We start from the raw sequence: 12,249 nt of genomic DNA, 5'->3' as shown, positions 1-12,249 counted from the left end.
AAACAGGAATAAGCTACCCAAGAGAGGAGGGACAATATGTGAGATTAAAAGCCCTATAGACACCAAGGGCAGTGAAGGAGGAGGAGCAGCAAGTGCTGCAGGCACTGGAGTAGAGATTCCCCTGCAGCCTGTGGTGAGGCAGATGTGTCCCTGCAGCCCATAGAGGCACATGATAAAGCAGAGATTCAACTGGAGCCTGTGGAGGAACTCCAAAACAGAGCAGATAGAAGCACCTTAAGGAGGCTGTGACCCCATGGGAAGCCCACACTGGAGTAGGCTCCTGGCAGGACCTGTGGCTCCATGCAGAAGGGAGCCCACTCTGGAACAGGTTTGCTGACAGGACCCTGTAGGGGACCCACACTACAGCAGCCTGTTCCTAAAGGACTGGACCCTGTGAAAGGGACCCATACAGGAGCAGTTCATGAAGAACTGTAGCCTGTGGGAAGGACTCATGTTAGAAAAATTCGTGGAGGACTATCTCTTGTGGGAGGGACCCCATGCTGGAAAAGGGGGAAGACTGTGGAGTTCTCCCCCTGAGGAGGAAGGAGTAGCAGAGACAGCATGTGATGAACTGACCACAGCCCCCATTCCCCTGGACTGCTCAGGGGGAGGAGGTACAGAAAATCAGGTTAAGGCCCAGGAAGAAGGGAAGGCTGTGGAAAAGATGTTTAAAGATTTGGTTTTATTTCTCATTACCCTACTCTTATTTGATCGGTAATAAGTTCATTTCCCCAAGATGAATCTGTTTAGCCTGTGACAGTAATTGGGGGGTGCCTTCTCCCTGTGTTTATCTCAATCCCGGAGCGTTTTGCTATATTTTCTCTACCCTGCCCAGCTGAGGAGGGGAGAGATAGAGCAGTTCTGGTGGGGCACCTGGCATCAAGCCACCATCAGCCAACCACATTCAGGAAGAAAAATTTCAGATACACTTCCCCCTGGGGCATTTCTATCTAGCTGGTTGGTGTCTCCTTCCCTTTTCCTTTCTCAAGTAAGTGCTGGTTGATTTAAGTTCAACTCTGAGGGGTCTCATCTCTCTGATTTACTACACAGAGAATACAGGCACCAGCAACTTTGGGGTGCTGCAGTGCTGAGTACCCAGGTTTCTCTTTAGATGTAGCATTCTCCCTCTGTTAAGAAAGACAGTCTCAAGAGCCATTTTGGAGTGTAGTAGTCAAATTTATTTCCACTGTAGAAGCACACTTGTTTCAGTAATAAAAAAATAACATTTTCTTTGCAGAATAAGAGTAAACCTGTAGTGGTATAAATATATTTACTTGCACAAGAATTCACGTAAGTCACTCAACATATATTTAGACTTAGTATTCTCATAGTCCAAAGTTTCAAATGGAGTCAACAAAAGATAGCTACTTGGAAAAAGATGAGAAATGTGAAGTCTGGCTCAGTTTGGATTTAAACATATATGAAATAATGGAAAGCTTCCTTCCTTGATGGTTTTTTTGTTAAATGAATACATTTCTTATGAAAAATATCGACAGCCTTCAGCACGGATTCTTTCTGTTTGTCTAATTAAAATATACTATATGGTGTCAGTCACAGAAGCCTCTTCTGGCTGCCTTGCAGACATGACCTCAGTGCTGGCCAGGCAGAACTAGCAACGAGCATGTTCATGTTCAAGCTCAGTGCTCCTTAGCCTCTGCTCAGCCTGTGTGTCTCCACTCCTGAGACTCCCATCACCAGCTACTGTCTTCCAACGAACAAACCAGGTATTTCCTTCAGCGAGTCATCACAGACTCACCAGACAGCATGCCTGATCAATCAGTAAATCCCTGTGCTACACTAAGACAGGTGCTATATTCCATATAGCATTATTAAGGACCTGGTGAAACCAAATGTCTAGCTCATAGTAGGTATGGTTGATGTGTAACTTTATGAATAAAGTTTTGCATAAAGTATCAATACTTAATGCAAAAGAAACAATATTATATTCTGCACTCTCATTCAGTTCAAGCCATGGAACAACAGTAAAAACAACTCCAACAAATTTAACTTGCACTTTAACTTCTATAAAACTCTTCAACTCTTTTTCCAATTGTGGGGGCAGGAAAAAAAAAAAAAAACAAAAAAGGGGAAACTAAGTTTAATGAATCAATCTCATCATGACACTGTATTACTCTGTTCTGCCTAAATTATACCTCGTTACCATATGGGAAATTGTCAGCACCATGTCCTCACAACATATGTTGATTTATTCCGATCCTTCCTTACTGTTACTACAGTGAAAAACAGCATAAGGTTCAGCCCTGCTTCTCCTCAACATGTCTACAAGAGGAGGACACCAAACTAATACAGCACAATACTGGAGACAAGAGAACATAACACTTAGTTCTGATACACTGAAAAGCAATTTCACACATTAGCTCACTTATGCAGGCACACCAATATATTGAGCACCATTTTTTTTCAGTTTAACATAATGTTCAACTCTGAACAGAAAAATGTTTAGCCTCTAGGACAGTTTCAGTATTAAGAAAAGAACTACCTCTATTTTAGAAACATCAAAACACTAATGTTGACACTTTAGTTGAGAAGTTCACTGCAAGTGACCCTCTCTCTGAATTCGAAGGCGCTCCTTCTCCACTTGCAAGCGTTCCTTCTCAATCTGCAGCTTCTCTGACTCAAACTTGAGAAACTGCAGCCTTTCTTTCTCTAACTGTAAACGTTCTTTTTCAAGTTTTAACTTTTCAGTTTCTAGATCCAGAGGCTGCATGATGGGTTTCTCTGTTTGGGTGAGGTCATTTTCCAGGGCAGGTTTTTCGGATTGCAGAGTCTCCAGCCTGAGCTTCTCCCATTCAATCTGAAGTCGCTCCTTCTCGATCTGAAGCCTCTCGCGCTCCAAGTCAACGTGCCGCAACCGTTCCTTTTCAATTTGCAGGCGCTCCTTCTCCACTTGCAACCTTTCGGCTTCAATGTCTAGTCGCTGTTTCTCCAGATCCAGCTTTTGCTTCTCCAGATTTATAAGCAAATGAGAATCTTCATAGGCTAGCCTAGCTTGAGCAGAGCTTAGATTTCCAAACTCTTCAATGTGGGGGAAGTCTGGTAGGTCATTTTCCTTTTTCGAATCTGGTAAAACTGATGACAATATTTCTTCTTCTTCCTCAATAGGAAACTGCAGAGGAACATGACAGAAAAGAATTACACTCCAGTCTTTACGCCGGAATAAATGTGTTACACACAACTGAAAAGAACATATTGCGTTTTTTCATCTTTAAAGCTACTCAGAACTGTTTAACTCGCATGTTGTGAAATAACCATTTTAAATCAGAAAATTTTTCTATCATTACACAGGTAGAGAAACACACTTTATCTGCAAGTTAATACCTGGTAATGAAAAATGCAAAATCACCTTGTCAGTGGACATGCAAGAACATACAGAAACACATGGCACAGTTATTACAGATCATTCAGAACCACTGACAGAAAAATGGATCTACAAGACCATATGTTGTTCTTACTTTTCATAGACCCGAGTGACATTTAGGGAAGCCACTAGGAATTTGTTGTGACTAATTATTTATCAGAGCAGATGGATTCATAGGCTGTGTGGTATGTAAGCTAACCCAACCTTCACTAACTTAAGTATTCCATTTTTTATGAAACATTTAACACTGACATTTTTCACATGATCTTAATCCTTCCAACTCCATTAAGTGGGTCTATACACAGGACTTTAACTGTTCTGCGTTACCACATTTGCTGTAAAGTTATTTATGACGCAGATGATGAGATGGTTAGGATCACTGCTCTCAGCAGAAGATAGACACTGTTCTTCAGCACTGTCTGACAGTAGTCTCACTACCATTTAACAGCTTCTGCTGATTTTTTCCCAGCACATATACCAACTGAGCTAAGACAGGAGCTGCTTCCCCACCCTTCTCACTTGAGAAGAAAAAAAAAAAGGAAAACTGTTTGAATACCCCTTTTTGAAATGAGAACTATGTATTTGTAGAGGCACAACAAAACTATCCCAACATTTGACTTGACTCCAGTGGGCTGCCTTCCCCAGGACAGTCACAGTACTACTAGGAGTAACAACCTGTCTAGAGAATCCATAACTGCTTGTCAAATTCACACTAAAATTCTGAAAAAGAATGGCCAACTGACTTATTCAAGTAATGGTTTCATCTCCTGTGGGTTCATTTTAAGATCATGCAAACAGTACTCTATTTCTTTCTGTACCTGCAGGTAACATATACTTCCATTTGTTAAAGAAGTGCACTTTTCTTCTCTGTTCATCCATCCAGACAGCCTGAATATTACAATAACCAGTTTCCTTCAAGAGCATATTTTCATTCTACTGACTGAACTAATTCTTATCTGTGGCACGTACAAATGGAAAATACATGTGCGAAGACATATTCCAGCTTTAGATATATCAATTCAATAATCAACATCCAAGACCTACACCCAATTCCAAGCTGCTAGATTTGAATACCATCTCTCTGAAATATATTTGTTTCTACAGTTTCTTTAATTCACACATTCAGAAAAAAAACAGAAACAGACACTATAAAGAAACACAGCAGCCTTACGCTGAAATGAAACAAAGGCCATATTGCACACAGCTAATGCATGTCAGTCACTCACTTCGAAATTCTGCGGATCCTCCTCTTCCTCTTCTACTTTGATTTCCGTTAAAGATCCACCGGCTTCTCTGAAGTCAGTGATATTTTGCCATTCAAAACTAGATTCAATTGCAAATCCCATTTTCTCATCCATGTCTTCATTGAGAGAGTCATCTAAATTGGATGAAGGAAGGTGAAACCCAGCACCTACTACTTTGATGTTTGCATTCAGACGTTTTCTCTTCATGAGTGCTCTCCAGTCAAGGTATCGCCTTTTCACTTCTGTCCCTGTTCTTTGCTCTCCTTCACCTACAGCATTGACACACTCTGCTATTTCCTCCCAAGCTTTCCGTTTCATCTCATTAATGGTTGTATTAAGTTGCTTTGAAAAGAGTACTTCTCTCCTTTTTCTGATTTCCTTAAGGAGAGTTTGAGTTTCCTGAACACTAAAATTGCTTTTCCTTTTTCTTTTTAATTGTTTCATCTTTTCCAGCTTTAACCTAATAATTTCACCACAGTAGACCACAGAGATGATCTGACACTAGTCAGCTATTAATATAAATAAATTTAGAAGCCAATGAAAGCAGAGCTCAGTTCTCGTGAAGTGAATTTTCTCTTCACTTGTAGTATTTTTCTATTTGTCAGGCTTCCTAAGAGAAAAAGAGCAAACAACATAAATCTCCAAGGTATACACCATATATTTTCATTTAGCAACTTGACTCCTAAGTCATCATTTAAGGAATACATATTTTGAGCTGACTGTTCATTTGATAAAAGAAAACCATTCTCTTAGACTCTGAACATAAAGTAGCCATAGATACCTTCTCTAATGTCCTATGAATTATACAACCATTAATATATCCATGTCATGAACTGTTATAGTTGATTTGATATTTCCATTACAAAAATACAGCTATTTTCCTTCAACTCTTAAGAGTTTTACCAGTCAGGATTTGCTTAGGACTAAAATTTGACATACACATTTCAGTTTGAATACTACATTATTTCCAAAAGAAGCTGAAATTGTTATATCATTACTTCAAAATCATCAAGTGTGTAGGAGACTGAAATTTCTGAGACACATTTTAAATGAGACACCATTTCCATAAAAAAGTAGATTAATATGGAAAATGGAAATTTTAGAAGCTCTTCTGACTTATCTTAATCAGAAATAACTGAAGCAATCCTGTTTAATGTCATAAAATTACTAGCTCAAACAAATGTCGTGCATGAGAGATATTTTAACAGTAAACAGATTTAAGAATAAGTCACTACATGCAGCTCTGTCCTTATTACACTGCAAAACATGTCAGATGCGATGGCAGCTTTAAAGTTCATTCAGTTCTCTGCCCGCAGCAACAGCTGGTCCTGTCCCTGATGCTGAAGAGAACACTAAACCCCATAAATACACCTGACAGATTGTGTGAAACTCTGTACAGAGATGGACAGTCTGAGTGGGAGAAAACAGGGGACTATTAATGCAGTAATGAACATCACTGCAGTAACATCATAGATTGTATTACAAAAAACAAAACCAAAAAACAAACAGCCCCCCAAAACAACCAAAACCTGAAAGCAGAAACTGAGAATCAAAAATGGTTCATGGTCACAGATTGCTTGGTAATGGGTCCAATTTAGGATTATTTTGAACAATCATTTGTACCATCTTATCTACCACTGTACATAGGTTTAGAAGGCTTTAAACCAAGCAGGCCAGGGACTTACCATACCGTCCATACAGTTTCAAGCTGCTGTGTTTGTTCACTGTTCATGCAGTATAGACATTTGTCAACCTGAAGGCAAATGGCTTGCAAACTATATATTCAATTGCTACTGACTGACGGACTTAACTCTTACCCCCCCCAACCCCCTCCCCAAGCTACACAGGATTCTTAACTTATTAAGCATTTTTTCTCCTGTTATTCTCCCTAAGCTTGGTTAAAACATACACATCAGCACAACACAACAACTCTCCATTTGGGGGATAATGTAGTGTAGATATTGTTATTCATCTCGTATGCATGACTGACTGTCAGTAAGTGGCTCACTTGCAATTTTCCATGTCAAGCAACATCTTTTCATACCCAACCTGCAAGCATGCTGCCATCAAGTATTTTTTAAAACGCTGCATTTAGAAAACTGCTTTACTACTTTTCGTCATTACAATACCGTTCTCACTGTCAAGCCACTTACTTCCAATGATTACTAGCTAGCAAATATGCAAAACCAAGTCCCAAGAGGAAATCAATTGCATAGCATGAGCATGTATTAGCATACACCAGTCCCCAGTTCTGCTATGCAGCTACCCAGCACTTTGGACTCCTCAGACTCAAGCAGGAAGCTGCATGTTGCTGTTTAGGATGTGTGAAATATTCTACCCTTCTGAAAATAAAATTCTAGTTGGTTTTGAGAAAAGGGAATTGTTTAAAAAAATAATGTAATGTAGTGCTTTAATGCAGACCACTAACTTGACATGACCAGTAGTGAAAAAAATGTTGTCAATTTAGAAAATCAGATTCATACCAGAACACAGCACTGTACCTGCTAAAATTACATAATTTTTTTCTGAGACCTTTTATCTGATCTTTAAGCGTATCCCTTAACCTTGATTATTATAAGCTTATCACAAAAAGATATCAAGAAAGCAGAATCATATTTACTTCTCTGTCAGTAAATCAATTTATTCGGTACTTGCTGAGCTTTTCAAACGCAATTACAGCAGTAGTGCTTTACTGTTATTATTGTAACTGAATTTCTTGACTTATGCATGAAACTCTAAGTTTATCTTGTGTAAAGTCTTTGGCTGTGGGGGTTTTTTTAAACCTTTTGATAAGTCACTGAGGAAGTAAATTCTTCAGGAAAGTTACCTGCACACAGAACAAATTTAGAACACTTTTATAATCTTCACCATTTACAAGGCAATTATTCTGGACTGATAAATATATATGATTCCTGGTTACTGGGGAATGATCAGGTACTCGTATCTTCATACTGGCTTTAGAAACACATACATTTGCACTTATCTGTTTTCAAGGTGGGGAGTGTGTGTGACAGATACAGAGGTATCTATCCTGAGTTGGTCTTCCAGGTATAAAGAATCACATACAGTACTCAGGTACAACGTAAGTTTCACAAGAATGACAGGATTTCTGACTTGTCACTACCAGGACATTAAATCTCTGTTTATAAAGTCACACTTATCTCCAGTGAAATCAGTAGAATTTCAGGTTTGGTTTTAAGTAATACTTAAGCGAACACTCAAGTACTTTGCTGCCTATGGGAAAATGGGTCAAACTTTCCTAAGTACTCGCCAGTTGGGTACATCAAACTAAACTCTTGAAAGTACCAGTAGATACTTAATTTTCTCTTAAGATACTTAAACAGTAGACTTTTCATCTCAAGGTATATACTGGTTAAGTCCTTTACTTAGCCCCAGCTACATGAAAAAGGTTCTGGTCATTTCCAATAACAGGGAACCACAAGATTTTAGAGACTCATATGGTATCTCGAGTTACCCTGGCCCTCCCTAAATTTCTCAAAGTTAGTACAGCAGGCCAATATGGGCACAAACACAGAGGAAAAAAAACAACACCTCGGTTTTCAAATCAAATTTTCATCATCTTCTCAATATAGTTCTACATGAACACAGAAGATGCAGACAGGCAAGCTTTGTCCTTAGCCCCAGAGAAGGCTGAGAGTTAAAACACACAAATGTCAGGTTACCCTGTGGGTCAGCCTCACTGCTCCTTGTGCCAGTGCTTTCCACTACCTGACTGACCTCCCTAGCCACTCTTCGTGAAGTGTCTAATCTCGGTTTTGGATTTTATGCTATAAACTAAGGACATGACCTTTAAGAACTACAATACTAACTTGGAAACTACTGGCATCCAATTCCTTTATTAGGTAAAGTTTTATTTTAGACTTTTTTTAATTTTTGCTTGAACAGGTCTGATACAAGCCCTGAATTTCCCAGTGAAACATCAGCAAAACCTATCTGTTTTAAAACACATAACTACTAACTTCCAATAGCAAAGGACATTTTGCCTTTTCTAACTCTTTCCTTTTTAAAACTACATGGCCTCATTAAGGACGATTCCCATCTTATTAATATAAATGGGTCTTAGCCCAGGGATGGCTCAAATCCACTGTGGCACTGTGTACCTTTCTGATATATTAACTATAAAGCCTTATTATCTAACTAAACCTGAGGTTTGGGATATTCAATTTTCTGACACTGCTAGATGGTCTCCGGATATTACTCTTTAATGCAGAAAAATGAACTATTACATGCCTGAAGTACAAAAAAAACAGGAATGGCAGTAATCTAGGATTTGTACACATTCTGGATAGCTACCCTACCAACACTTTGAAAAGCTTGATTTACATGACATACAGCACTGTCCTGGTTTCAGCTAGGATAGTGTTAATTTTCTTCCTAGTAGCTGGGACAGTGCTGTGTTTTGGATTTAGTGTGACAATAATGTTGATAACACATTGATGTGTTGGTTGTTGCTAAGCAGTGCTTAGGCTAAGTCAAGGACTTCTCAGTTTCCAGTGCTCTGCCACTAAGAAGAAGTACAAGAAGCTGGGGGGAAACTGCAAATGCAAACTGCATATCTTTACAGTTTGTGCAGAAATGCAAAGTGATGACTAGGAAAAAAAAAAAGAAACAATTCTGATTATACGGTAACAAAGATTTTGAAGGTCTTCCAGAAAAGATGGCAACATGGAGCTACAAGTTTCAGAGTCCTGTCACGCCAGAAGCAGCCCAATGTCACAAAGGTCCTCATCGCTGGACTAAAGAAACATAAACTATTTGTCAGAGTTGAAATGAAACAAGTATTGTAAAACTAAGCTGCAAACTCCCTAAGCAGGCAGAACATACACATACTGAATATCTTTGACATACTTAATGGCAGAGGCATCCACATTCTGCCTCTGTCTTTTCTGTCTCCTTTGTTCACACCTTATTGTCTAAGTGCTAGACCAACAAAAAAAATTAACCAACCCTCCCAAAATAAACAAGGAAACAAAGAAAAACATCTTTGCATTCACCAGGACCGAAGGACTGCTGCTAGCATCAACAGCCTTAGATTTGTTCTTTAGGAAAATCATGACTTTTTAAAACACGATGTCTTGATAGTCCCTTTATTTATTTATTTATTTTTTAACTTTCAGGGCTTATGCTTGAATAAAAAACTCAAAGTTTAAATTAGGAGGACCTGCTACTTCTAAGTTTTTTTAAACAAATTCGAGAGTCTGAGTATCTTTGGATACTACAGCCTGGGAATTTCTAGAAAACTTTGTATGTGATTCCCAGCAGATGGCTGCGTTGACTTGGCGCAACTTAGGGTTTTGTACAGAGAGGCTGAGTGCTGGCCAACACATCCCCCCTGCAAAAAGCGCTCGGTTTGCGCAAAAGAAAAGGCACGCAGGGGAGGGAACCAACACCACCTAAAAGGGCCATTTAACGAGGCTGAGAGGAGAGAGGCACAGAGAATGAGAGGCAGCTGTAGATTCAGGCTAATGAATCCAGAGACTCATCAGGCTGACATTCCCCTTCCTCTGAACCAGTCACGGCCACGAACGGCACAAAACCCCTCCCCGGCGGGGGGCGCGTTTCGGAGGGACCGGTGCGGGCACAGCCCCGGGTGAGGCGCCAGCTCCAGCCCGGTCCCACCCGAGCGCTGCGGGGAGTGAGGCGGCAACAAAAGAAGGCGGGGGCACGGCTGCCCCAGGCACTGAACCCTGGGGAGCAGCCGGGCCCGCGGCTCCCACCGCAGCCCAGGGTCCCTCAAGACGGCACGGCCGCGCGACTCTCCCGGGAGCAGGAGGAAGAGGAGCGGAGCCTCCCCGCAGGGAGAGAAGGCGGAGGACAATCGCCTTGCCGTCCCCAGGGGCCCAGAGCGGCGGAGCCGCACCGCTCTACCCCTACCGAAGGTGCCAGGGTGTGCCCGCACACTGCGGAGGCAGCGGCCACCCCATCCCCGCCCGGTGCCGCCGCCCGCACCGCCCGGTCCCCGAGGGACGTACTCCCCGCTCACCTGCGCCTGGCGCTCCCCTCCGGGCCGCCGGCCCTTTAACGGCCACTGCCCTTCCATTGGGCAAATCACCTGTCTGTCAGTCTTCTCCGCGCGCCTATTGGCGGATCGTGCCCGCCGCTCTCCCCGCCCCGCCCCGCCGTGACGCGACGGGCGGGCCGGGATCCCCCCCACGTCCCTCCGCCCGCGGGGCCGCGCCGCGCGCCGCACCCGGGCAGCCATTGGCTATAGCCGCCGTCTGTCTTCCGCAGACCGGCTGGTGATTGGCTGCGAGAGGTCACGGCCCGCCTCTCCCCTCAGTTAGAGACCCTCCGCGGGGTCGCGGCGAAGTCAGGTGGGCTGGGTTTGGTGTCCCGTCCGCTCTGTCTGAGGGCGTGGCACAGCGAGGGGCTGGCAAGGAGGGGGACGGGGCCTCTCCGCGGGATGTGCGAGGAAAGGGGAGGGTGCGGGTTTGCCGTGCAGGACCATGAGTGCGGCTGGTTTATGATGCTGCAATAGAGAGCCGGTGGTTCATCCCGAACTGCGCGGTTTGTGATTCAAATAGAGAAATAACATTTCTATAGATACTGTAATTAAAGAAATGAAAATGTTTCGGAAGTGCTGCTTATGTAAGCCGCCACGTCACTGATGTGGGTGAATATACACGCAGAAGGGTTCTCTGGAGCTTTCTGGTTTGGGGCTTCTCTGCCACACAAGATGTGTCTGGTCCTTGCCCTCTGTGTTGGATCCCGTTGCCTTGGTCACGTAACCTTCGTGCAGGCTTAAGGCACTACTTTTTGTCTAAAGTTTGCTGCCTTTATTCTGCCTGCTCTGATGCGTGCGTGTATTACTTTGCATGTTTGTTAACAATTACTTTCCTCAGTCCTTTCAAACCCAAATATGGGTTGTAATGAGTATTTGGACTTGTTTCCTTTCACTGGAAAGATAGGTTATTTCCTTAATAAAGCTTCAAGTGATCAAAATTGTGACGACACTACGAATCTCCTTTAAGATGGCATTTTCCAGTTTGTCAACAATTCTGGTATTGAACTTTCTGCAAAATATTTCATAGAAACTAAAGGCTATGAACTGATCAGTTTACTTACAGGTAGTGATAGTTTTGCTGCCTTACTTGCCCATTGTGTACTGAAAATAATAAAAGATTAAAAAGGAAAACAGTAAGGAATAGGGTAGCAAGCCTGTGCTACATTGCTGGCATATATAATACAAGGACATTTCTTACTGAGGCCTATGTATGAACTAGGTTTTCATTTACATTATTATTAGTATTTTGTCAGTGCTCAGAAATGAGATTCAAGTGTGCCCTAAAGGTCTTGCAAGCTACTTCATCCTAGTTTCAGGTGCAAGTAGATGGAAAAACGATGGAAAGTGGAAGTCATTACCAATGTGAACCTCTGCCACGTTGCAAAAATAATTAGTCCTAATTACACCTCATTAAGTGTCCTTCTTTTATTGCGAAGCACAAAACCACTAAATATGATTAGTATCCATTAGAATAATTTTCATGAGGAAGCATATGATTTCCTAGAGTACCTATGCACATAATTCTAAATAGCTCTATTTTCTCCCTCTATTGTTACTCCACTATTATGGAGACTGTTGATCACTGGTGAAAAATCTTGGTG

General features: G+C 41.8%; 1 protein-coding gene across 2 annotated transcripts; it reads right to left on the bottom strand.

Annotated features, from left to right (window-relative positions):
• Positions 1–1,155: 1,155 nt before the first annotated feature.
• MSANTD4 (Myb/SANT DNA binding domain containing 4 with coiled-coils) lies at positions 1,156–10,709 on the bottom strand. 2 transcript variants are annotated; one of them, XM_017815998.1, is made up of 3 exons: positions 10,628–10,709; positions 4,606–5,233; positions 1,156–3,127 (listed from the first exon to the last, which is right to left on the bottom strand). In XM_017815998.1, the coding sequence occupies exons 2-3, from the start codon at positions 5,065–5,067 to the stop codon at positions 2,552–2,554; spliced, it is 1,038 nt and encodes a 345-aa protein (XP_017671487.1). In that variant the 5' UTR covers positions 5,068–5,233; positions 10,628–10,709; the 3' UTR covers positions 1,156–2,551. The 2 variants fall into 2 exon arrangements, with proteins under 2 accessions (XP_017671487.1, XP_017671488.1); XM_017815999.1 differs by lacking the exon at positions 10,628–10,709 and adding an exon at positions 5,880–10,223.
• Positions 10,710–12,249: the final 1,540 nt, after the last annotated feature.

The sequence above is a fragment of the Lepidothrix coronata genome, unplaced genomic scaffold (assembly GCF_001604755.1).
Source record: "Lepidothrix coronata isolate B3197 unplaced genomic scaffold, Lepidothrix_coronata-1.0 Scaffold53, whole genome shotgun sequence".
Taxonomy (NCBI): domain Eukaryota; kingdom Metazoa; phylum Chordata; class Aves; order Passeriformes; family Pipridae; genus Lepidothrix; species Lepidothrix coronata.
The sequence above is the reverse complement of the archived record's forward strand: the minus strand, read 5'-3'. Positions and strand labels throughout refer to the sequence as shown.